The 27,174-nt window shown below is 47.0% G+C and overlaps 1 protein-coding gene across 2 annotated transcripts in view; it reads right to left on the bottom strand.

Annotated features, from left to right (window-relative positions):
• Nucleotides 1–11,056: 11,056 nt before the first annotated feature.
• The window catches only part of SLC35F3 (solute carrier family 35 member F3), a 162,370-nt gene continuing 146,252 nt past the window's right edge, over nucleotides 11,057–27,174 (bottom strand). For both annotated transcript variants that reach the window (XM_030946381.1, XM_030946382.1), the window contains 5 exons: nucleotides 22,597–22,816; nucleotides 16,845–16,970; nucleotides 14,297–14,489; nucleotides 12,647–12,736; nucleotides 11,057–11,609 (listed from right to left, as the gene is read on the bottom strand). In XM_030946381.1, the coding sequence (XP_030802241.1) occupies nucleotides 11,365–11,609; nucleotides 12,647–12,736; nucleotides 14,297–14,489; nucleotides 16,845–16,970; nucleotides 22,597–22,816 (874 nt within the window). In that variant the 3' untranslated portion in view covers nucleotides 11,057–11,364. The remainder of the gene's footprint in view (nucleotides 11,610–12,646; nucleotides 12,737–14,296; nucleotides 14,490–16,844; nucleotides 16,971–22,596; nucleotides 22,817–27,174) is intronic.

Below are 27,174 nucleotides of genomic sequence, written 5' to 3'. Positions count from 1 at the left end.
GGTCGCGCTCCGGAAGCGATCCCGGCCCTTTCCCGGGCGGGCCGGCCCCGGCGGGTCCCGCCCCGCCGCCGGTCCCGCCCCGCGGTGCCCGCACAGACATGCCGTCCGCAGAGTTCCTGCCGGTCCCCGCCCCGTCGGTGCTGCTACAGACTCTGTGCTGTACCTTCTCGAATATATTCGGAAGTGTCAGTCGCCCGATGTGCTTTTCTGTAGTTAATTTCTTTCCGGGGTCGTCCTGTGTTGTGTAGGCCACGATAAACAGCTGTTCTTGTCGTGAGTCCCGTGCAGTGCCCTAGTGGATTGTCTGCTCAGAGAAAACGAAGTGTCTCTGCTTTCCTTTTTGACGCATAAGAAAGACAGCTGGGTAAAATCACGGTGTAAAATGTTTGGGGCCGGGACCGGTTTCCTTGTGGTATTCATGAAGCCAACTCACAGGAGCTGGAACGCAAGTTCCAGTAATGCTGAGCAATGGCAAGTGCTCTGAGCTACTTCAGGGTTTGTTAATTTAATTAAGGGGGGAAAGATCTGAGAGCACTTGCAGTGCTGGAAATTTGCCCTGCTTTAAATAGCATAACAGTAAGGTAGTGACTGGGTGGAAGGCTGGTAAAGAGAACGTATACATGTAATGCATTTTTGACAGTTTTCCTTGCAGCAGGGTTCCTCCTGAGAGCTGGTCCATTGATTTCATTCAGCGTGCACAAACCACTCTAGAAAGGTTTCTTGGAACGGACTCTGTCACAGAGTCAAGCTGAAAGGGAAAGAAAAATGTAGCCGTAGTCAAGGTGGTAAAAGAGCAAGGGAAGCGTGGGGGCAGCCAGGTGGTGAGCGAGGTCTGCAGCACTGCCAGAGAGCATCCAGAGGCACACTGTTTCATTATCTCATCTGCGACTCGGTGGCATTTCCTGCATGCTGAAGAGTTGGTATGCATCAACTCCTTTTATGCGTCAATTCCACCTGGAAACGTGGACCAGTTTTGCACTTTTGAAAGCTACGGCACACGTTCCCATAGTAACATAGTGCAGTTTTGGGAAAGGTGACATTTGGGCGGCTGGGAAGAGCCCAACTCTGCCCGCTGCTGAGCCTTTGGCTGCTCCCCGATGCCCGGGCAGCTTTATAGGCTGCTTTTCCTGGCAGCTCCCAGAATGTCCGGCAGCTTTCCTGGGAGTTTGCTGTAGCTGATGCTCTGTCTGGTGTGTGAGCCTGCCCAGCAGCCTATTCAGGGGGTGGCTGTAGCTGTCAACTCACCTTGAGCTGGCTTTTCTCCTCAGCACCTGGTAATGATTCTGGCTGGCAGTGGTGGGCATCCTTTCCTGGTTCTCCTTGCCGGTGGCTCACTCATCGTGGTACATGAAATCTATTGTAGGAAAGGGCCAAATATTTGCACTTCTTCAGCAGAGCCCCCTCGTAAACCAGATCTGGAGGGGATTTTGTTTCTTGAAATGCCCAAACCATTCCTTTGGAAGTGTGAAAAATGCTAATCACTTGTTTTTTAAAATTTTAAAAGTTTAATAATAATAAAATGGTTATAAAAATAGCAATATAATTAGAGTAATAATAATTTGGACAATTTGGATTAGGACAATATGAGACAATAAAAACAAAGAGTTACGGATGTCCAGGCACCTTTTTCTGGGCAAAATAAGCCTGAGAAGGGACACACATTAACAGAGGATTAACCCTTAAAAACAATAGCCTGTTGCATATTCATACACCTCATACATGATGCATAAATTCCATTCAAACACAGGATTCTGTCTGGTCAGTCTCAACTTCTTCCTCTGAATCCTGACGGCATCTTCAGGGCTGAGCGAGGTGGGAAGAAGTTCATTTCTGGGCTGAGCGAGGTGGGAAGAAGTTCGTTTCTTCTGATAGGGGAGCAATAAATTCTTTTTCTCTGAAAAATTTAGGTGTCCTGTGGCTGCTATCTCAGTTCGAGTTCTTTCTTTTAAAAAAGTATCTTACATAGCATAGTTTTTATTTTAATATTATGTTACAACCTAAAACTATATTTAACACACTACTTAAGAAAATTAATACAGCACAACTTTCTAACATAACACACGTCATATTCATTTTAATATTTGCAAAAAGCCAATCATAAAATATGCATTTTTCACTGGAAGGGATGCTCTTTTGGAGCAATGTTAATGTGACTGCTGCTGCACACTGTGTGGTGTATAACACTTGTCCTTGCTTTCTGCCCTGCCTATTTGTCTTCTGTTTGCTACACTATGATAGGTAAGAGACAGAAATGCAGCCATATAGTTGTTTCTAATTATAGAACAAGGGGTTCAAGGTGAGTTAAAGTTACTGCAAAAATAGAATTTCGGTTGTTTTTATGTTGCAAAGAATGACTGTAGAAATAAATTTGTGTTGTAGCTCATTTAGGACCCTTTTGCACTCAGGCTTTTGAGAAGCAAGGTTTTACAAGCATTAATATTGAAAAGAAAATTAATGTTAAGTCTCGAGACCGGAACATGTGATAATGGAATGTAATAATAGGAAATGCCAGTTGTGTTTTAGATTTCAAAATTTATGATGTGTGTAAAGTTGTTTAGTTACTGCATTTATGAAACAGAGGGAATAATGTGATTATATATAATTAATCACAAAGCCCAGATAGCACATCTGGGATATTTGTTATAAATAGTTTATTCTTTAATGACCTGTAACCTGAAAAGTAGTCACTGGAGACAATTGTAAATAACTCTGTGTAATGGATATTAAGGAAATTTAGTGATATGGTTTTAGAAAGTGCATTAAAAAATACACAGATTCAGATAATAAATTTTTAATGGCAATATTTCCATTTGGTTAAACTGCTGTCTATAAGAGGGTGGAGGTTTTTTGTTGTTAGTTGGCCAATTCTATTTATCTTTAGTCTTTTATTTTGGGAAATGTGCCCAGGGAGTAATGAATGGGATATTTATGGTAATAGGCAGAGGCTAATATTCGAGAAAGATGGGAGGAAAAATTCTAGATTTGTTAGTTTTGCTGGTTGCCACAGTTGAAGCCTTTGAGTTACATTTCCATTTAGCAGGTAGTGAGATAGATGTTAAAGAAGTAGATGCCAGTTTCCCACTGAAACTCTTGCCAGCAGTGTGTTAAAGTGAATCATATGGTGTTCATACAGTGGTTCTGCTCTCAAGCTCTTTTGTGCCTGTTCTTGCTAAGTGGGATAGGGCATTGTGTGTGCTTTGCCTTCCAGTTAATGCCTAACAGCTCACTCCTCACCTACAGCCTTACTAACCCCAGATTTAATTGAAATTTGCCCAGCAGATTCTTCATTTGTAACTATAATAATTTCTCCTTTTACTCTGGAAGCAATTAGCATGTTACTGGTGTCCCCACGACCAATAATAGAAGCAATCCTTGATGTACTGTAGCTGTGTGCTTATACTAGGAGTTCAGGTAATTTGTTTTTCTTTCACTGAAATATTCTGATGTATGATCCTTATCCATGACAGATTTTCAGGGAACTGAATTTAAAAATTACTTTTTTTAAGCAATATAGCCCTTTGTCTAACTACTTATTTTGCTGGAAATGTTAAAGAAGTCTTACCTAAGGTAGCCTGGGGCATTTTCTTCTATTGTGGAATAACAAGATTTTTTTATATAAAATTAAAAAATATGTAGTTCAAGAAATGAGATATATGGTTATATATTAAGATTCTTTCCCTCCTTCCCACCTTCCTTCTTAAATGTTCATTAAGGATGTAACTCTGACTTCTTTGGCTATACAATGTTCCTTGCTATGCTTGGTGAAAGAAAATAATTATAAAAAAGCAAAATCATTACAATGATTAATTGTACTAATTTTATTATTAAAAGGAGTAAATTAAGCAAAGAAGCCTCATGAACTGCATACTGTAATCTTAGATTGGAAGCATTTAAGCAGTGTATACTGTACTTTCTACAGCCTTATGCAAAGCACTTCTCTTCATTATTTCATAAAGACTTCACTCTGTGTTTTACTTTCGTGATTTCTTTTTAACAATAGCATGCCTAAACTTCAGATGAGTTAGCAAAGATTTCGGTTTATGTATGAATAAAGAAGGAGGAGTGTATGAGGAGAAAGAAAACTGCAGCTTTTGTTGGGTAATCTTAGCAGATCAGTTCTCCAGATCCCTAAGAAGATGTGAATTATCATGTGGGTTTGTTTGTTTGTTTGTTTAGCTGTGTGCTGGGACTCCTAACTCCATTTGTTCAGAAGACTCTCTTTGCTGGGTGTTGTGATAAGTATCCCTTCACTAGGGAGTGCCAGTGTGATGTGAACCTAGAGGATGCAGCACACTGGGGCTTGGGACCCTGGGAAGGACAGAGGCAGGGACACTGCCCCAGCTTTCTGTGCAGCTCCGTGGGTACCAGAGGCTGGCTGCGTGCATTCATCAGGTAGTGCTGGAGGGGGTTTGACTGGGAAAGATGGGCCATCTGTGCAGGCTGATATGGACACAGAGGGGAAAGAACAGACAGAATGATTGTTCTTCACCTTCCCCAGGCCTGTGTTTGGTGATTTGAAGCCTGCTGAGCAAGGGCTTGTCGTATCTTCCTGGCCTCTTGTGGACATCAGTGGCATACGCTGTGGAGTGTGGTCTGAAAATCAGTAGGTACCTTGAGGCATGGTGATTATGGTGAAGAAAATGCCCCAAAACTGCAGGTTTTGGATTCTTTTAGGTGATGAAGTAATTTACATTATTTGTAGGCACTTGTTTTTAATGCCAGAATTCCATTTTTGTTCAGTTGTTAGAAAGGAAGAAAACAGAAAAAGGAGTATTTTGGGAAAAGCAGGCACTGGTGGGAAGACTGACTAATTCTCACTCTTCTATTGGCTCCTGCTTAGCAATTCTCCAAGCCAACCAAGGATGAGACAAGTTTGCTTTGCAGCAATGTTGATGCTCAGCTTTTTGCAAGAAAGCTAGATGGGAAACTGGAAATCTGCCTGTTCTACAAGCAGACTTCATTTTCAAAGCTATGTAACTAGAAGAGGAAAACTTATGTTTTGAGTTTTACTGGATGTCTTCAAATTTCTGTGACATGTTATGTACTAGAGAAAGGAAGTGGTTCCTAGTTCTCTCTAAGACTGAAGCATATCCTAAAATTTTTTATAAAATACCCATTTGCATTCTTGCATTCAGGTATTGTATTTATTAACTCATCAGCTGCACCAGTTACCTTATGTGCACTATAAACATTGTCTGCAGTGTAGGTGTTCTGTACCAGATGGGATTGCTTGCACATGCACAAAGGCAGCAGCGTTCTCAAACGTGGTATTTGCTGCCAAGATCAATATCAATTTTCTTAGTAGCCAAGCTAGCAAGTGAGATGCCTTTGACCAAATCCAAAATCACACAATGAAAGAGTGATGCTTGTTGTACAAGTCAGGGAGGCATTTAAAATGTATGATTGGCCAAAATCACCTGGAGACCATTATGCAGCTTACTCTGCCTTCTAGGCTGCAGTCATTAAAAACTTGGGAGCTTCAGAAGCCAAAGGGGCAGTGAGACCTATTTCTGGGAGACTGGAAAACCACATTCACTGGCCCATAATATATGCTCATAGCCAGGAAAGACAAGTTCACATTTTTGAAGTATTTACAAATTCTGCTGCTTAGAACTCACAGGAATCCAGGTCTTAATTCAAGAATCTTCTAAGTGTCTGAGTCAGTTGTGGGTATGTGCAAGAACTCCAGCAAGAAGCTGGAGTTTTGGTGTAAATATTCTGTGGAAGGTAGGCCAGAAAGCCCTCCCTTAAGGAAAGGCAAAATGTTGCCGAAGTCTCAGTCTCTTGTCCTTTCATGTTAAAAAGAATCTGAAGAATGGATGACTTTCTGCAGACTTATTTTGGCTTTTTTTTAGATAATCAGAAATGCCACGCTCAGATTTTTGAAGTGTTTTTAATGATGCTTCTTACAAAAGAAATGATGCTACTGTGGATAAAAGGACATTTTCTTATGGCTTAATAACTGAGTAGTGAGGCAGGAAATAGCAGGAAAAAATTGCTGTTCAAAAGGAGAGAGATGACCAAAGGAGCTGTGCTGAGGTCAGTCTTCTTGGTCACTGATTGATCAAATGATTGGTCAAAAATCCCTTTACAGATAATACTTTTTTACTGATTCAAGAGACTGACGCTGAGAGGGGATCTGTCACTGTCATGTAGCCAAACAGCAAAATAGCTCTTTGATTGCTGTTGTTCCCAGTCAATGCACTGATGGCTATCTTGAGGTGTTAGGGGGACTGAATCTGGAAGAGGAGGAAAACCTGTGGATAAAGGGTTGGAAAATTCTCTTCTGAAGGGATCATCTGCTTCAGCAGTAGGGTTAAAGAACTGTCTCTAGGTCATTGTAGAAAAATTGCATATGACAGGTTCCTAAGTACATTGATAATGTGAGCCCTACAACCTCCCTTGTTTAAGCCTTTTCCAGAATTGTGACTCTGCTTAGAAGTTCCACTCTTCACTTCTATGAGGTTGTTTGCTTCCCAGTATATCTGTAAAGTACATGGATAAGTACTAATTGCCAGCTTCTTTAAAATAATCTTGTGCATATATGAAGACTCTCCCCCCCCCCCGCCCCCAATAGAGTTTCAGGGAGAAAAGTAAAGTATAAGGTTTATTATTTTCAGAAACATTAGTTTGACCTACGGGTCCTGTCCTCAAGGGTTTGATTTCTCCTTAGAAAGTTTTTAGGCCACAGATCATAAGATCTTTATGCTCTTTTTTATTCTTACTTCCTTTTTAATGTTCAGGACTTCTGCATAAGGTTCAGATTATTATGGAAATACCCTAGAACATGCCAGCTAAAAAAGAGACTCTAATTGCTTATCTTTTAATAATTATGAGGTAATTAAATTCATCCATCAAAATCCATTTCTGCAGGCAGTTTCTGCAGAGGGCTTGCCTGAGGGCTGGACTGTGAAATAAGCCTGTCAGCCATGGCCTTCACCAAGAGTAGCTCAGGTTTGGAGGCCTTGAAGGCTCCATCCTTTCTGCAGTGCAAGCAGGAGGCCTGGAGCCAAACTCGCTGTATTTATGGCTTTACAGCATGTGCAGACTCCATGTCTTCAAACTGGAGTCATTGCAATGGGCAGGTGGGCATCTGGCCCTGGAATGTGTTTCACCAGAGGCATTTATTTCTGACTCTATCATCAGCTCTCCTGTGCTTCTGCTTCACATGAGCTGCATTGTTTCTGGCTGCTTTTCTTTCCCCCTTCCTTGAAGAAATTCCCAGTTCCAGGCTGCTGCCTGAGCCCACACAGCCAAGGCAAGGTGGCTGGTGCTGTTCCTAGGGCTTCTAAAGGGCTGGAGAATGCACATCCTTTTCAGTGAAGGGGGGGTGTTTCCATGTGTTTCAGCTGTGCCCATTTGTGAGTCTATTTGGAATATGATCCAGAGCTATGCATATCCATCTAGGCTTTCATGTTCACTCACTGCACAGGGAAACCTTCACTTCTCTGTTTGTTTTTGGGCCTGCAGACACCATAACAGGCAGGTTTTTGACCAGAAATGGTGTCAGCCTGGTCATGTTGCCCTCTCTGTAAGTTGAAGATACATTATCTTTAGTAACTCTGACCAGCTCAATATTGCACTGCTTTTGTTTTCGACTGCTCTGGAGAGCTGGGGGTGAGAGATTTGTTCCTGAGCTCACAGTTCAGAAGGGAAATTTGTTCCTGAGCTTACAGGAAACATCAGTTAAGCCCCAGAACTTGGTGATCTACAGCTCCTGCTAGTCTAGCCTCAGCTCCCAAAGAAATTAAGCCACATCCTGGTTTCAGTGTCTTTTGTTCATCTGTTGATTACTGTGGTTGGATTTCTGCCCTTCGTGGCTGTTTTCTGAAGACTACTGATATAAACACAGCCATTCTGGAGAGAAGATCAGGAAAAGCTTTTTAAAATGAGCCCATCTCTGACCCATGTGCTGATAAAAGGCTCATGCAGTTTCTGTGGAGAGTTGCAATAAAAAATTATTATGAAGGTAGCAGCAGGAGACAACAGGACAAGGACAAAGGCACAGAAGGCAGGAGGGGGACTGCTGTGCCTTCTCACTGCTGTATTCTGCAGCACTGAAAGCCAGCAGCTGCAGTGAGGTCTGCTGATGCTATTTGCTTTTCTGAGATTTTTTTTCTCAATATGCTGTTATAACAAGCCCACTGGACACTTGTTACTGGACCCTTTGAGGGCTAAGCTGGGCCAGGCAGTTGCCAGTCCAGGTCAGCCCTTGAACAAGGGGGCACACTTGTGGCTGGCAGTGCTCTGTTGGGGCAGGAGATGCACAATGAGGATGCAGGAGCCCAGCTGAAGAGACACCTGAAGAAGCCTCATGCTGGAGGGACCTGCACTTCTGCCTAAGGAGGAGGTTCAAGGTGGCCAAGGTGGGCTAAAAGTGCTAATTCCAGGCTTGTGTGGAATTCCAGCTCTGTGCTGCAGAGCAGGTACAGCCCGGCAGGGCAGTGTGGGGTCTGACTCACAGGCTGCTGCAGAGATTGCACACAGTGCTTTGGCCTCTGAGGGCAGGCAGGAGAGGCTGCCACAGCTCAGCCCTCCTCTCCAAGGCACTGAATTTGTCCTCCATCCTTTCACAGTCTGAGATCAGGGGTTCAATCTTGCCTTCGCCTGAAGGGTGGCCCAGTTACATCTAATGCCTTCTCAGAGGGGCTTGCTTTGGCTTGTCCTTCTGGTGAAAGCCAACAACTCCAGTTTTTTTCATTTCTCAGCTTCAGACCTGCGATGTTTGGCACTTAGAGATGTGCACACATACCATATGGACATGCTGCATTTTTGTTCTCCTAATCACATCCTGGACTTCACTGTCTGGAAGGTTTTTCTACCCAGTAGCTTACTGTCAAGTCAGGTGTTTATGCTTAGGGCAAGGTGTTACCTGAAGAAATGTAGCTCCTTTCATCTGGTTAACATGGCTAGCTCAGAATTGCTTCACATGGGGAAATCTAGTTTGCACAGTCCCCACTCAGAGGAGAGTTGTTTGAAGTCCCAGCCCTTGCCTGTGTTTAGCCTGTTCTCAGGAAGGATGAGCCAACAGAAGCAATGACTTAGTAAATCAGAGTTTTACCCATGCTGCTATCTATTCTGGTGCATAAATTCCCCGACAATCCATACTGAATGCTAAAAAACCTGCTTCCCTTTTGTTTAAAAACACACATTAGCTGCAATTTTTAAAAGGGTATTTGGAGCCTTTTGAATGCTTACAGACTGCATCAAACATACAACAAAATGAAGTGTGGAGATCACAGTACATGCCACTTTCTAGGTCTATGGAAAATAGAAGGACTGTTTATATATTCTTCTCTGGCCTTGCTCAGAGAGGAGGCCTGAGGAGAATGACATCCCAAGGATGACAAAATGATTTGTCTGAAGATAGAATAAACTTAAATCTGGGAGTTCTGAAGTTGTCTCTATATGTGCCCTTCAGTGCAGTTATTGGAGTTGTACCTGTGCTCCTGTCTTGTGCCTTTACTCTCCTCTTTCCAAAGAAATAAATACAAAAATTCAGGGGTGTAATCTCTGCTAGCAAGTCTTTAATGTCTGGTCATCAAGCAAAATGATGGAGACAAGCATACAGCCTGGACTAGGGCCTGGTTATTAATGTACAAATTCATGTCCCACACACTGCCCTAAGCACCTGTTAGCATATGCACATGTGGCTGCTCAGTGGTGCTTTCAAAGGTCAATTTTTCCTTTGGTCTACTTCTGCTGGATGTCTCTTTCCTGACTGATGCCCAACAATATCTCCCTATATGGCTTTGTCCAGGTAGTGTAGAGCAGGCTTTGCTGTCTTGGGCAGATGGGCTGGCAGTGCCGTGAGATGCAGCCTGGGTTGCTTTGATGATTGTCTCTCCCTTCTGATCACTTTGGCCAAATACCACCCACAGGAGAACTGCAACAAAGGTTCAGTCAAGAGAAGGAAAAGGATAGCATTGACTGAGGCTGAGTTTAAAATCTTTTATTATTTAGCTTTGCCAAACAGATAATGGAATCTGAAGTTGATTTGCTAAAATGTTTTGAAGTGGATGCCACCCCTGCCTGAGACAAAGAGGACCTCAGTGGCAGCAGGGACCTTAGGCTATGGCAGCAGTTCAAAAGAACACTTTTAATTTTGTATGCAACAATGTAAACTTCAAAAATAGTAAACTATAACCTTTCCCCCCCCTTTTTACATAGCATGTGATCTATCACAGATAGAAATTTAATGGCGAACCAAAATCGCGTAAGTAAACATCCTGGTGCTTACAAGTTTCATAAAAAGTGTTACATTTGATGTAAATATCTTACATTTTTAACTCTTAACACTCACAGTTATGGAGTAAAAGCAACTGGCGATTCACCCCCTTAGTCCATGCTCTCAGACTGTACATCAGCAACCACGCTCTTGCCAGCCCCTTGGATCATTTTCCGTCGGATGTCCCACACGTGACCGAGATTTCCCCTTCCCCACATTGGCATTGATCAAGCGCAGCTCCGCACAGGGGTAAAACCTGTGAAGTGAGAAGAGAACCAGGTCTCCTGCGCTCGACCTTGCAGTGCCCTGGGCCCCATGTTCCCACAGGAGCCACGGTGTGCGTGGGAGGCACGTCCTGGTGGCGGTGGGAATTTGGGGTCCTTCGGGGCCACAAACCTGAGCCCTGCCTTTGCAAGTGCCTCGCAGCAGGACCTGGTTCTGCGTGGATAAAGACAAGAGTTCTGTAGAAGGCACTGGATTTCTCTTGCATGATTTTAAACGTGGACTACAGTCATTTGCAGAATAAGGAGATTTGGGCTCTAGACTGCTTTCTCTCTATGCTCTAGTGCAAGCATTTTTTGCGCTTGGATTTTCCCTGTTTGCAGCGCAACATGCGCTCATCTACATAGAGTGATTTCTAAATCTTCCTTCTGCTCTTCCCCCCCTCTTCCTGTCCCCAAAAAGATTCCCTTTTTTTTTTTGCTCCTTGAAAACTTTCAAAGTACAGCTCTGGTCAAAAATAAACATGTGATGTAGCATAGCATTTGTTTCTTTTAAATCACAGTGTGCAATGCATCATTCAGTACCTAATGTTCAAAATGTCTGCCCTGCTTTTCATGAAAGTCATTCTTTAAAATAACCTATGCAAATATATTTTGACTATATATTACATTCATTTAAAAAGAGAAGAGAGGTTCTTGGTTTGCAGTTTTTTTCAGTGTACTACTTAAGTGAAAGGTCAGATGTGAAAAAAGTACAAGCAAACTGGACATGCCAAGACTTGATGCTTTAGATGGTGATCATATCAAAACTGTACAGGTATGTACACCGTGTTGGACAGGTGTGCTTCTTCCCAAGAAAAGACCTTTGCATCATCATATATAACGTTAACCACAAAGTTTTGGTAAAAAGAGCATTTAATGAGCAAAGGATGACATGGAAGGGCGAGTTCTCCGGCTTTTATTAGGCAGTCCTGAAGCAATGTCTCCATTCCCTTCGGGAATTTCTTCCTTCTTCCGGACTTTGAGACGTGTGAGGAGCTTTATTACCCAGACATCCCATTCCTCTGGCAAGAGCAGCAGGAGGAAGCCCAGGCCAATGATGATGATGGCGATGACTCGGACACTATTGAAGACAATTTCACTGGTGTAGTGATCAACAACTGTGTGGCACATTGAACGGGTGTTATTACATGGGAAAAGGCATTAGGACAGCATCCCCTTCCCTCCCCCTCACCTCCCCAGCTCGGAGGGCTGGCTGTGGCAGGAGAACATGGCCATGGAGGCAGTGATGGCAAGGGCACTCTTTCCTGCTGGTTGAGCACACAGCAGGGTACGTCCACCAACATTGCAGGAACTCCTGCTGAGGCTGAGGTGCAGGGATGCAGAGAAAGAGGCTTCCCTGCACAGCAGCTCCTAGTTGCAAATTTTTCTTGTCACCCTGAGTGCCCTGTGAAGAGACCCTGCCCAAGCTGAGCCATCCACACACTCTGGAGAGATCACACCTTTGGGTAGCCGAATCTGCCAGAGCAGTTTCCAGCTCTGTGTGCACTTAGCATGAAGCTGGGAGCTGCCACCTGCATGGTGGCACCAGCTGAGTGTGCTGGGTTTTAGGAGCTGCTTTAGGTTGGGATTGTGTCTGCACTTCCCTGCCCAGCCCTCTCAGACTCTGCAGTCTCTTGGCTTTCACTAAATTTCAGAAAAGCTGTCAGAGAAATGTACCAGGCCATGTCCAAAATTGAACTGTCCAGTGTTCTTGGTAAACACCCACAGTGTTATTTACCAAGGCAAGCAGAGTTACTATTACATATCTGCTCTAAAATATAAGCAATTATATTTGTTTGAATTTAGTGTTAATCCTGCCTTGAAGACATCATTAAGAACTGATTTCTGCTTTATCCAGGGGTCTTTATTCCAGCCCAGAGATGACTGTCTTCAAATCTACTTTGTTTTTCAGTATGCAGGCTTCTTCGGACAGTAATTTAAAAACCAATTTTAGGGATTATGAATATTCATGTAATATTACACAGCACATATTTAACGCATAAAGAATAAATTTTTAATCAGTGTCATCTCTGTAAGCCTTCGAGAGAAGGTGCAAAACATGTTTAATAAATCTATTTTCTTTCATCCTTGCTGTGTATTTGAAAGGCCACAGATTTAATGTATTAATTAAGATGCGAAAGACAGAAAATCTTACCTGCATTCACCGGGACACTCAGTACAATTCCAAGAGAAATCAAGGTGGGGTAGGTAATAGCAATCCCAAAATTTAGTAGAATATTGAATGCTGGTGAAGGAAAGAAAAATGTCTTTTAGTACAATGAAAGTAGGCAGATGGAATGTCGCTAGAAACACTTATCCTTTATTACTCTATTTGTTGTTCAAATAAAGGGTACATCAGCTTCTGTTGTTTTTCCTGAAGAGGACAAAGCTCTGTCTGCTGCATGGCCACCTGCCTGAGACATTGCTGTTTCTGGGGAGCTCTGCATCCCTCTGGATTCCAATGGCAGGATCAGGGTGGGTTTTGGGTACAGTCTCTCAGCATCATGTGCAGTAATTCCCACTCTTCATACTGATCCAGTGATCCCCTTGGCCCTGCTGAAAGACTTAACACTCTTCATCTGGGAGATTTCAGCTGAACAGGAGCTTCTGTCTGGGTGCTTTTCTGTAGAAAAGCTGCCTCCAGTTGCAGGTGGAAGATGCTGTAAATCTAACCCTCTTCCAGGCAGGAACTTGCTAAATATAATTTCATACAATGAAATTATACTATCATTACTACGGAATGATTATAATATCACTCCATTGTAATACCATACACAGTTTGTGGGGTGTTTCATGACAAATTAATAATTGCTTTGGATCAAATTCACCCTTGTTTTAAGGTGATCATCTTTAGCAGAGTCACGAAAGCCTTGCCAATACTGAGCTTGTTGGGAGCCGGAGCTTTGACTGTCTTCCAGTAGTACCCATGTATTGCACATGCCAGGGATTGCTTGCCAAGTTCTGCACCACTTTCTTACAGACAACTTCCTCTGAGTCCACTGATAAATAACCTGGAGGTACTTCTGGAGTTCTGATTGTTCAGGGTAAAAGGAGCTGGGACTCAAGACAGGGGTAGAGAAGAGCTATTTCCAGTGGAAATTAATGTTTCAGGAGAGGGGATTCCATCATTCCCAGTGTAGGGACCAACTGTGGCAGTAAGTCAACACATCTAATTTAACAATGGACAACATCATGTTTCTGGTAACCTTTAAAACTTAGATTGGCATCCCTCCCCTCTGGGCTCCTTTGGTGACACAGAAGTGGCAGCAGAAGAGAGGATTGCCACATATCAAAATTTCCGTTGCTGTGCAACACTACATTTTCAAAAGTTTCCTCCTCTTTAGGAGTAGCAATTAGTCCTCTTTAGGAGTAGCAATTAGCTACTACTGCAGGCAGCAGAGGCATTGGAGTCTGGCCTTGACAGGCCTGGCCTAAGCTCCTTGCTGTGGGGATGCTGATGAGCCCCAGATAATGCCCCCCCAGCAGGGCTGCTTCCATCACAGCCTGGGCAAGTGTTACCTGTCTCTGTCACACAGAGTTCATGAGTAGGAGTTAGGACAAGCTTTACAGTTTAGTTCCACAGTCCCTTCTAAAGAGACCCACTGTGTTTTGGTGTGATAATAACAGCAGAATTGAGGTCTACATTGGCCCTAGGAATGGACCCTCTCCTAATATCTCAAGTTAATTATTAAGTTGAGAAGGGAAAACAGCTCCCGTACAGGAAAGGTTTGCAGTTTCCACCAGTGGCCAGCTTCTGGCACCCTCGTCCACCCCCAGCAGTGTGAGAGCTGCCCCATCTACTCACTCAATAAGAGAATTGAAAATCCGCAGAGGTTCCCCCAAGGAATGATGTCAAAAGAGCTCCAGTACTCCACTTTGGTAAAATAAAGGATGACAGGAATACAGGTAACAAAGAGGACGTTGAAGACAGCTAACACAGACAGGAATAAGGCAGCTTCTCCAAATTTAGCACTGCCCAAAAGAAGTTTGAATAAAACCTAAAAGAAGAAAAGACATGGGTTTAACTTTCTTGCACCACCATCCCTGGAAGGCTGGTGTTCTGTTCTGGCACCTGTGCAGGGATGCTTGCCAGACACTTGGGATGGCTGCTTGTGGAACTGTGGTGAGCAGCTTGTGTGGCCCAGCCTTCACCCTCCTGGCACCCCTGGAACACAGGCAGGGGCAGCTGCCAACTGAGTCCATGCAGAAAGGACATTCAGCACCTTTGTCTGTGCCTGTCCTGAAAGGAAAGGCCACTAACCCTAACTTAGACCCTTCAGCCCTAGCTTAGACCCTTCACTCTTTCACCTCCAGAAAACTTGACATTAAGAAGACTGTGGAGCGGGGCAGGGGGAGGAGGTGAAGCAGTCTAGATGAAGAATCTCCCTGTAAGAGACATCACTGGTCCTGGCCTTTGGACAAGCACAGTCCATGCTCACTGGCTGTCCTTCCACCTTCTCCCTGGGAACTCATCTCCAGGAGGCAGATAGCAGGGCAGCAGCCCCACAGCCCAGAGTGCAGATGCAGCCTGGGCAATGAGACTGCAGGGAGGGATTTAAAAGCTTTGGTTTGTTAGTGGGAAAAGGAAAAAAACCAAAACCACCCAGTAGAAATGAAGGCTGTGAGCAGCCCATCTGTGGCTGGGGACTGCCTGTGGATAGGTCTTATCTGGAGCCTGCATTGGTTTTCACCCCAGAGCTGCAGAGATTCTGTTGGATACCATGGTCTGGGAACAGTTTTCCTCTGCTGCTGGCTGCAGACCAGGACAGCCAACGGACTGTGACTGAGTGGTTTGTGCAGCACTGGCAGTCCCCCTCACCAGTGTCAGTTCTCTCCTTTGCCTACACAGAGCAGGCAGGGCTGCAGGGCTGCCGTGCTAGCAGGGCCCTGCCCACTCCCCCATCCCATCACTGGCCAGTGCAGCTGGGTTGCTGCTCTGCAATATAGAGCAAAATGTCCCAAAAGCCATTTACTCCTCATGTGCCACCTGAGGACAGGTGTTGTGTTGCCCCCACCAGGGCCACCTCAACCTATCCTCCTGCCCCAGATGGGCTCTGCTGCACATGGTGAGATGTCTGCCTGCAGATCTGCCTGCCCCTTTGGCACACACAGCTCATGGGAACCGAGCCAGACTCTGGAAAGCAAGAGCAGGGTGGCAGCAGCAGTGGCAGCAGCATGAGTTGCACAACAAGCTGCAGAGCTTCATCTGTCCTGGCATGCAGAGCACACTGCAGGGTAACACCCTGCTGGCATTGCCACCACCAGCCTCTGTGCACGGGCTGTGGTGGAGCAGCCCTGAGACTCCCATCCCCAGAAAGAGTGGCAGTGTCATGGGAAAGGGAACACAGCTAGGCTCTAGCCTTTATTTTCTCTGCTCTGGTGGGCCATGTCTCTGGTTCTGCAAGGAAAGGCTCTATTAGAGGAATGAGCTGTATGAAGCTTCCTGACCTTCCTAATGTAAGAGATTTTCTGATCTGAAAAAGTGAGCAAAAAGCATTGCAGTACTGGGCTGAGGGGCACAGGCAGATGCTTCTCAGTTTGGCAAGTTTCCCTGGACTGCTGGTGTTAGGGCTGCAGGGCTCTCCTGGCCAATTCCATTTGGATGACTGGTACAGTGCAATTCATTAGACCAGATGAAGCTGTCTACAACTCCTCCTGATCTACACATCCGAGCCAGGGTGGGCAAACCACACTTACAAATGCTTATTCCTCACTGTGGACTGTGGCTCTGAGCACTATGAGCAGCACACAGGCAAGTGCCCAGAAGTGTCCCAGGCTGAGTGAAATGGCTCTGCTCAGCGGAGAAGGCTGCACCTTACACGTAGTGCAGCTTATCCAGCTGCTCAGGATGAGGTCTTGATTCACAGGCACGTGCTCTGCATGTTAACGATGCAATTGCTTCCATGATAAGCAATGCTTTCAGCCCAACACAGGCTACATATGTTACTGAAGGAGGACTGGCAAGGGGAGGTAACCAAGTGACTCAAAGAAGCTAAATCTGTGCAGGGTGCTTCCAGAATGAGTGCTTGAATCCAGAATCTATGGAAAAGCAGCCTCATTTTTATGAAGGTGGGATGTCTGTAAATCCTCCCCCTGCTGGAGAAGCACTGGAGAAGACCATTCCAAGGAAATAGGAGTTTTTATCCTACGTGAGAGCAGACATCTAAGCAAGGGAACACCTGAATACAGTGCAGCAGAGCGGTGTGTTTATGGCAGAGCTCTCAAAGAAGGGCACATGGCACTGAACTGCACAGAGGTTTGCAAGTATGACAGGAACAGCTGAAGTGAGTGATGAGGGTGGAAGGCATCTTTCTGGGGGGAAAGAGCTTCAGATTGTTGGAGGCTGCGCTTACCTTGTAGAGAGCAGACATTGAGGCAGAGCCCACCACCAGGGCTATCCCAATAACGGAGTGGCTGTGAAACCCATCGGCGTACGTCATCATAACTATCCCTGCAATAGCAAATATAGCAGCCACAATCTGGTTGGAGACAAAGAAAGAAAGCAAGAAAGTGTTACTAGACAACCCCCACGATGGAGAAACAGGCAATGCAGATTTACATGCACAGTACTTCTGCATCATCTGCTTATGTAGAAAATAGTAGCAAGCCCGGGCCAATACCCGGCAGCAGATGCTGCCTGCCCTCGTGGATTCCCTGGCTGCAGGGAAGCTGCAGGCAGAGCTGCAAAGGAGAGGCTGCTTCTGTGTGACAGACTGCAGGGCTCAGTGCCTCCAACTCAGCTGAAGTGGGGATTTAATCTCTGTCACTGAGCTTCCCCATCAGTGGGTCCCTGCAGCCTGTGCATGACAATAATACACAAGTAATAATTCCCTGCAGCTTGCAGAAAAGGCTTCGAGTCCTGTTGAGGTTTTGGAGCAAAAAGGTTATAGAAATAAACAGGGGAATAAAATTCATACAACTGCTTTCCAGTCTAGACGAGTCATTTCAGGAGTAGGAGGAGGTTTTTTCCAGTCAGCTATGCACACTGCAATGCCTGAGGGGTGTCTCCCAAACAAAAGGAACATTCACAAAGGCAGGGGACATGCTGCCCCTATTTACCAGGGTGTGCAAGAAACCCCTGGCTTCTCTGGGATTGTCCTGCCAGATGTCTTCAGCCTCTCAGGGTGTTAATTCTGGGGAGTAAATAGGGCTTTCTCTATGCTCATGCTTCCTGGCTCTGCAGGGCTGTGAGGGATGCCCTGCTTACAGCACGTGCCTTTTGGCTGCACACTCAAGGTGATGCCTCCAAGATGACTGAGGTATTAGTTTATTTTGATCCACAGATGGGTAAGTGCCAGCCAGTTGTCCCCTCTGGCAGGACCAGACTGGGGTTTTAAGCCACATCCACAGGCTGCAGCTGCCTACACATCCATAAACCTCCTCTCATCTTTCCTGCTTCCCACCAGAGACACCGGGGCTGCTGTGAAGATGCAGGGGGAAGGTGTGTGTGCCAAGCTCTGCTGCTGCCTCATCAGCAAGGTGTGGTACCTCTTTGCCAGCTGCACATCCCAACCCCAGCACCACCAGCAGCCTCTTCCCTGGGCTGAGCTGGGGCTGGTGCCAGGGGACACCCATACACCAGACAATCACCCAGCAGATCCTTCCTGCACACTGACATCAACATCTTCAATTTCCCCTAACACAAAAATGGCCCATTTTTGCAAACAAAACCGTATCAATTTCTCCACAGGGGTTGCTGTATAATGGCAGGATGGCATGAGGCAGAATATTGATTTATGGCTTGATCAGGGTGGAGCCCAGCATCAACTGCAAAGGCTGGGTATCCACACTGCAGATTTGGAGAGGTTCAGATACAGCATCTTGGCTTACAGCCCTGTTGGCATCTGGTCTCTCTATGCAGCTGTGGGGCATAATTTGTAAAGTGAAGTTTTGTGGTGGTATAACTGGGCCCTATGGTCCAGGACAGGCTTCTTTTTAAGGCAAGGGGAGAACCCCCCTGCATGGCTCTACAGCAGTGTGGGGCAGTTCTCTCACCAGTGTGCTGGTGCCTGTCAAATAAAAATTCAGACACTCTGTGTGGCTCCAGAAGCACAAGAACAAAGGTCATTGCATGAGACTAGCATGAGGCAGGTGCAGAACAAGGAAAAAGAGATTTGCCTTCACCCAACACATAATTAGGTGAAGGAAAGCTTTGCTGTTGCACCCTGTGGATGTGAAAAGTTTACAAGGATAAACTCATGGAAGAAAAAAATTCCATCAACGACTATTAGCTATAGAAACACTGCTTCCATCTCAGGAAGTCCTTGAGCCTCAAATTGTTGGAGGCTGGAAAGTCTCATGAGGAAATATCATGACAGGCTTTTCCTATTTAGACAGATTTTTCTACCACAGGCAGCTGCTCCAGGCAGGCTTCTGGGGCAGAGGCACCCTTGCTCTGACTCACTGTGGCTCTTGGGAGAGCTGCAAGGTACATGGCTCAGGCTTAGCTGAAAGATGGCAACTCTGTGCCTTCCTTCAACACCACCTGTGCTACAGATGAGTTGACAAAGAGTGGAAGATGCAGCATTTCCTGTAGCATCTGTTCCAGGTGTGGCTGTTCTCCTGTGAGCTGTGTGGGGTTGTCCAGCCTTCACTGGAGGGCTGAGGAGAACCACAACCACATTCCAGCTGTGGCACCCAGCTGGCACCTCCAGGTATGTGGGAGGAGGAAGCCTGGCTCATCCCCCTAAGGCAGCTGTGATGCCTCTGCACTGGAAACCTGGGGAGTGCATGCATGAACTGCAGAATGAAAACTCTCCAGCTTTGCTTTCAACATCAGAGCTGATCAGAGCACCTTCCAAGAGACCGTGTCTCTACAGTCTGAGATTTGCTAGGACATGTATTTCCAAGTCCCACAGGCAGATGTGCTTGTCTGTATGTTATGTACACAGCAGGCACTTGCAGGTGAAGGCTCTCTTGGATCCTCAGCTGTTTTATTCACTGTAGCATGGAGGGAAGCACCAAAGTCAAAGATCAAAGCAAATAAATGCAGTCTGCAAACAGTTCTGCTGGGGCAGAGCTCCTTGCCCCTTCCATCAAGCATGTCACAAGTGTCAGATGAGTCTTGGCCTCCCTTTGCAGTGTCCTGTTGACCTGCCAGGGGTGCCACAGACACCTTCTCTGACAGCCTTTCAGCCTTTCTATCCCGCACGTTGTTAGTGCTGGTGACAGGCTGCTCACACCACAGTGCCACAGATGTCGCAGCACTGCAGGGTTCACAGAGGCAGTGCTGCAGGCACTCACAGCTTCATTATCTCTGGGTCTTTGACAGCTCCCAGCCCGGCCAGCTGTTCTCTGGGCATAGTGAAGGGCAAGGGGGAAAAGCTCAACTTCATTAGGAGAGATGAAGGCACTTAAAAGTACCTGAATGGCAAGGATGGGAACTTGTAATTGCTCTTACACTTATATTCCAGATAAATTGTGATTTATGTGCTTAGAGAGCTAGTAGTTACCCTTCTGAAGGCCAAGTAGGATAATTGTACTTGCTTTAACCCCACTGAGTGGCTGCCTTTCTCACCCTGCCTCTGTCAGTGGGCATGAACAGGGACACCCACATGTGCAGTCAGAGCTTTGCTGTGGCATGTCCATCCTGCTGCACTGGTGTGGGGATGGAGCAGGAGTGTGGGAAGGCACTCTCCCCCCTGCAGCCTTGTCTGCCAAACACCTCTCAAAGGGTCAGCAGCTCTGACACAGTGTGGTCCCAATGCACTGTGTGCTTTGGGCAGGGCTGTGTGGTGCCTGCAGCCCCTAGGGCACTCCCAGGGAAGCCCTAGCAGCTGTCTTTCCTCCTGGTTGCCATCCCAGGAAGAAGGCAGTGTCCTGGGGTCATCCTGAGGCTGTCCCCCAGCAGTGACACTCTTTCTGCCTGTTGCTTTTCACATGGGCAGTACAGAAAAGAGAGGAAAGAGGGAAGAAAATGATTCTCTCCAAAGATTCCATGCTATGTCCTCTGCAGACAGGCATGCCCCAGCACTCCCACTGTGCCACACAAAGCTGGGTTGTAGATCTGCTGTGCTGCCATGTGCCCTTCCAATCTCCAAGGACAAGTGCCTCCTCACTCTCATATCGCCACAGGTCAGGGTGCCACAAGTGCTTCAGAGCAAATAGCCCAGTCTGTCTGCAAACCCCTTCTCCCTGCACCCAGGTCCCTTGCTGGCCTGTCACCTGGGAAGGTGTGTTCCTTCTTGGATTCAGGAGACAGCTGGGTTCCTTCTCAGGAAGCTCCCCTGCCACAATCTCACCAATGCCAGGTTCCACAGGGAGGGGCTGGAACACATGGCAGGAATATCACACAGCCACCACTGCTCTGGCCCCTCTTCTGCTTCTCTGCTTCACTGCTGCTTTCCCAAAGCAGTGCAGATAGGAAACAAAAGACAGCTGGGCATGGCCAGGACCAGCACTTGGGTCTGCTTCTCTGCTCCTTCCCCTCCTTATGCCCCTTTGACAAGGGAGGCACACAGAACAGGATTCATCCCCCAGCGATGTCCCCTGCCATGGCACAAGACAACCTTCCCAAGAAGGTGCTGCGAAGTCCCTGACCATCCTGGCTTTTCCATCATGGCCATAAACTCAGGAGAGCCCAAGAAGCACCTCTAGCCCAGCATGTATGTGCCCATGTGTGTATCCCTAAACACAGGTTGGCTTCTTTCCCTCCACACCACAGCCACATCCCATGGTGGGAGGTGGCACATTCAGACCGAGGAGCAAGCTGCAGGTGCAGACTGCAGTGGTCACCCCTCCACACACCACCTCTCCTGGTGTCCCACCAGTGCTACAGCTGAGAGTGCTACAAGAGAGATGAAGACACAAAAAATACCTTTTTTTTATTTTCATTTATCAAAATGGCCAGCACATCCAGTTTTGATAACAATGAGACTTCCCTAGCTCCAGAATCATTTCAGGATAGCCTTGCTTCTGCACTCAAAAATCACAGTTAATTTGTTTTTAGGGTAGGGATACTTGGGCAGAGGGGTGGGCAGACACCAGCTGGCCACGCTGAGCTTTTGGCAGGTACATTTTGCAACCATTCCCTGAGCAGCCTCTTGGCTGCCACCACTGAAAGGCTGGCCAAGGTCTCCTGCCAAATTCTCCTGCCAGAGAGGAATACTTCCTGAAAAGTTAACTCTCATCTACTCCATGCAACAACCTCTTCTTAGCACCATCAGCCTAGGTGGTGAGCAGGGAGCTCCTCAATTAGTGGGCAGGAGACAGGGATAGTTACAGTTATTGCTGTTGATCTTGATTATTAATTAAGATTAATTGGTGAAGCAAGGAAAGAGGGACCCACTGGTGCCTTTTCCTTGCAGTTGCTCCTGGCCCTGGGGTGGTGGGTTACCCACCCACCCACCCAGTCTGCTGCCAGAGGATGTGAAGTGCTGAGGGCTGCTGGGATGGCAGCAGGGTCAGCAGGGAGGCAGAGGTATTCACGTGGGGTGCAGAACTAAAGGTGCAAGCAAACATTTGGGGTGCCACCAGAAGAGCAGCCTACAGCTGCTGGCCAGATGCAAGTCCCTGTGGACACCAACCTTCCGTCAGTGACACGTGCAGACACGTTTGGGCCGTGGGTGGGCAAGGGCAGCCCAGCTCTCCTCTCCTGCCTGCAGCTGCTGCACCTGGCACAGGGGATGTAGAAGACAACCGTCCCACCCCTGCAGGCCTGCTGTCACACGTGGGAAGGTGAGGGCCCTGGTAAATTCCCAGGATGGGACCAGAAGTGCACTGTGTGTAGGCAGGGCCTGCAAGAACGTGCATTTAGAAACACCCAGGTCTGGTGGCAGCCTGGGAATGGTCACTTGGAGGGCATTGGCAGGCACTCACATACATCCACAGACAGCACATATCCTTTGTGACCCACTCTGGAGCAAGTCACCTCTTTCCTGCAGGAATATGCCCAAAGGCATTGGGCTGGGGGAGCCAGGGGCTCCAGGAGCTCACAGGCACCTGGGAAGGCTGCAGGGAAGGATGCAGCCCTGCTCCACAAGGGCTTCTGTGCCTGCACAGCTGTCTGCATGGCTGCTGCTTGACTCAGCTGGCAGGAGGCAAGGGGAAAAGGAAAGACACAGGGGTGAGGGGGAAGAGGGGAGACAGAGATAAGGAGTCACTTACCCTCACTCCCATGAACCTGTCCCTCAGAACGATCCATGAAAGCAAGAACACAAAAGCTTTGTTGCAGCAGAACAACACGGAGACATCCGTAGTGTTTATTTTCTTTATTGCATGTAAGTAAAGGTAGTTTGTGAGTGTCCAAAGAACACCAAAGGGTGCTGCCTTGGTAAAAAACACCTTCAAAGTCAAGCCATTGTCTCCAAAAAATCGGCAGCACTCCCTAAAACAAGGAGAGAAAGGCAGGGTTATTACATAAGCCAGTCACAGTCTGCAGCAAATATATGGCTTTTTTTGCTCCTCTTCTTTTCCTTTGGGGAAAGAGAGGCACACACCTTAAAGAGGAGCATAAAAACAAGTTTCAGCTTCTGCTGCAACAGCCAGCACCTGCACAAGATACAAACAGGCAGGGGCTGCAAACAAGGGAGGGGGCTGCAAAGAGAGAGCAAAGGGAGAGGTGACGACAGGAGGTGAAATCTCACTCTTCCCACCAGCCCCTTCACAGTGAACATCTTGAAGCAGTGTGGGGCCATCCTCCTCCCTTCACCCCTGTGGGCACCAGGATGCTGAGGGCCCAGGCTTGGCAGCAAAGCCCCTAGCTCCCTGCTCCTGCTGAAGCCATGGGAAGCTGGTGCCCACCTGATCTGCTGTGTGGGGCCAGGAAGAAGCCTTGCAGGAGCCTGGTCTGGAGTTTGTCCACCCAAGGGGAGGGACCTGGCTCAAATCTCCAGCAGCATCAGGGCAGGAGCAGGAGGGGTGGCAGGCAGCTGCCTGAGGACACAGTCTCAAGCCACGTCAGGGAAGGTACAGGTTGGATATTAGGAAGAAAGTTTTCACCAAAAGAATAATAAAGTACTGGAATACTCTTCCCAGGGAGGTGGTAGAATCACCATCTCTGGATGTGTTTACAAAAAGACTAGACATGGCACTTGGTGCTATAGTCTAGTTGAGGTGTTAGGGCACAGGTTGGACTCGATGATCTCAGAGGTCTCTTCCAACCTCATTATTCTGTGTGATTCTGTGTGAGGTGAGAACATGGCATGGCAGCAGCTGTGGACACGCTGGAGCAGCTGGAGCAGCAGGGGGGAGTCAGGAGCTCATGTGTGCAGTCCAGGCTGGGGATGCTGTGAATCCCTGAGCAGGAGGCAGCCTGGGCAGGTTCAGCCCTGGCCCAAAGAGCAGAAGCACCAGCAGTTTGTCTGTGCCCCAAATGTAGCAACAGGACACAGGAGGTGATGGGGTGCAGCTGGGCCCTGCTGGCAGGGCTGGCATGGGGCTGCAGGGCTGGGGGGAAACTGCCTGCAGCCTGTGCCTGGCTGGCAGCAGAGCTGCAGGCTGCCAGCTGCATGGAAATTCAGGAACACACAGAAGGAATGAATCAGCCTGGGGGCTGGGGCCGTGGCCAGCAGCCTGCAAGGTGTGTGTGGGACAGTGTGGAGCCAGCACAGTGCCCTGGCCTGCACTGCCATTGCTCCTTTCACACCTGCAACCTCCCTGGGGCCCTGAAGTTCTTTATTGGGGTGTTCTGACAAAACCTGACCAGAATTAAATTTCCTGCTGACAATGATGGACAAATAGTTTTTCACTGCTGTCATGAATTTCAAGCTGTTTGTTTCCTGAGACTGGGCATGTAAAGATCATTATTTGGATACTGATGAAAGCATTGTTTTGATCCACTTTCCCAGAAGACAGGGCTGTACCAGATGAATACCTAAAAAACCCCATCCATTCTTTGAGCGTCATCAGATCTCTGCATCCACATCAGCCTACAGCCCCTCTGCTACAGCAAGACTGCAAGGTAGAGGAAACACATTTTTTGTGTTTACTGGGTTTTGTTGCCTGCCAGTCCTTTGTATCAAATCATAGCTATGCAGAACTTACCCATCTCTGGATGTGATGACCCTGTACTTTGGCTGCTGTACATGGACTCTTTCATTTGAGCTGCTGGTTCTGCATTGTGTCCCTCAGTGTCTCTTGTCCTCTGCAAGATTGCCTGCTGGCAGCAGCCTATTCCCTGCCAAACCTGTTAACTACCTCTGTGAATCAGCAGAAGAGCTGCCCATCTGCACTGCAAACCACAGCCTGACTTCCCACCTGCTGGAGCTGTGCTGGGCTGTTCAGGGATGCTCATGACCCTGACAGATGCTGCCTGTGCTATGCAGGATCCATTCTCCCCTTCCACAAACACTACACCCACTTCAGGTCTGGCCTTCAGTCCTGCACAGCACTGACTGTACCAGACACCTGCCTCAAGGGACACAGGGAGTGCAAAAGGAAGCAGAGGCACACTGAAAAAGCCAGTCCCAAACTTCATTGGAGGCTTCAACCTACTTTCTAAGACACCATGTAGGGTTTCCCAGCCAGGTGTCATGGGCAGCCAGCCTCATGCTCTGAAAACAAAAAAACACAGGCACAGTTACAATTAAATGACATGAAGCAAGATTAGTATGAGAGGAACAGGAAGGCTGTACTCAAATGAAAGGACAAAAATGGAATTTATGTTGGGATTCATCCTGGGGGAAAAAAGTTCCTCCTGCCAAAAATCTTTTCCCCACATATAGAACTGGCTATCACTATTTCATATACAGCAGAAGCGTGTTCTTTTACTGTCTTGTGGGCCTGATTCTTGTTTAGTAAATACCACTGGATTCCTATGGTATCATAGCCTGGATCCCTGAAGCATCCACTGTAGTGCCATGCTGCCCCAAAGAACAGCTTTGCCCTGACATGGATCATGACCCTGAGCTGCAGTGCCCACTTTGGGAGCCTCTCTTTGCCCTATACAATACTAATGTACAGCTTCCTTTTAGCTGTTCTGGCTGGCTTCACCAAGCATGAATTACTTCTCATAGGCTGGCTCCAGCTTTCAAAGGAGACCTCCCTAGGGCACAGATTTCCTTACCAAGCACAGACCTGCAGGGAAGCTTCTCCCTGAGGACTCCTAGGGCTGTGGAGGGTGCTGCCAGCCATGCACCCACATCCACAGTGAGCCCTGCTGTTCCAAACAGGGGCACTCCAGCAGATGGGTTAGATGGCTGCCTTGGACCTGGCACCTTCAGCAAAGCATGAGGAGCATCTGGGAGAATGTGGCACATTTGGTGCACCAGAATGACTATGTGCCATACAATAAACCTCTCACAAGTAACTGTCTCCCCAGGTTTGTCACTGCTTACTGGGAAAGCTGATTTTTCCTTGGTGCTACAGCACAGCTTGTGAAGCCATACCAGGAAGATTTTGATGAAGAGAGTTTTCAGTGAGTAATGGTAGGTAAACAGTTATGGGAAGCAAGGCAGGACTGTGGTAGAACCTACGCTGTAAGCTCAACACAGTCAGGGATGACTCCAGAAAAAGCAACCTTCAGCTTAAATATTTGGACAGAACATTTGAACACAGCTGTTCCTGCTGTCCACTAATTTCTGGGTCCAGCACAGACACAGGCACATCCACTGTGTTAACCCCCACACTGTGTTAGAAGAGAAATTGTCATCTTAGACTGACCAAACCTATTCCTGGTCACATCACCAGAAATCCTGCACCTGCTGCTCTCACCTTCGTCCTCAACCCAAAGGCTGCTTTGGTACCCTCTTGATGATACAGTTTTGCTTGCTGGGAACACCCTGCTTTGCCCATGGAACAGTGGGACTTTGGGTGTGGACAACAGCCAGAAAGGCTACAGGGGAAAGCAGATGCAAAGCTCAGGTGTGCCTTGGCCCTGTGGATCCCCAGGTCGTGCTGAGCATGGCTTCTCTTTGGCAAAGAAGCTGCCCTGCAGAGCCCCTCTGCTGAGCTGATCTCCCCTTTAATCCTCTATGTGAGGAGTAAATTCCTGCAAGTGTGGAGCTGTGTGCAGGTAAGGTGGCAGCACACAGCAAGGAGCTGGGGCATTGCAGGGTGTAATGCTGCATTTTTGAGATAAACATCTTCCTGCATTATTTTCCTCAATTCTGCCATCATGAGCTGGCACTCCATTGTAATCACAGCAATTGGTTTAAAATATAAATGCAAGGCATTAACAAAGGCAACAGCCTTTGTTAAGGTCTGTGTAAGACTGGAATGGAATGTCAGAGGAAGGAGACTGGAAGGGAAATGTGCTGGCTTAATTGCCACAGCAGCAATACAGAAAAATTTGCTTCCACCTACAAGTGCCACATCCATGTTCAGACAACCTGAAGGCTGCTACCATACTACAGGAATTGGATATTCTGTATTCAGGACACTGGAATTCTGTAGCATAAAAGATGATACAGAAAAGCCTAAGGCACAGCAGTCTTTTGTTTGTGTCTTAACTCTAAATTGTTTGCTGGTTTCTTTAGCTTTCATGTACTAGGTCTTGTTCTTCACACTCCTTTTAGTGTGTATCTTCATTAACCCAGCAAATGGCAAATTAGCTCTGCTCCATTAGGCAAGTCTCCAGCACAATACTTGCAGAGTAACTCTGTCACTGGAATCAAGCATCCCCAGTGAAGTAAATCAGAACTCATCAGTGCCAAAATTCTGTGCTAAGTAAGAGTTAATTATATTGAAAGCAGGTGCTGCATTCAAATAAAACTTGCAAATGAAATATGACAGTAAAGCTCCACT

This window comes from Camarhynchus parvulus, chromosome 3 (assembly GCF_901933205.1).
Source record: "Camarhynchus parvulus chromosome 3, STF_HiC, whole genome shotgun sequence".
NCBI classification, from domain to species: Eukaryota; Metazoa; Chordata; class Aves; order Passeriformes; family Thraupidae; genus Camarhynchus; species Camarhynchus parvulus.
This window is presented reverse-complemented; position numbering and strand designations above follow the sequence as displayed.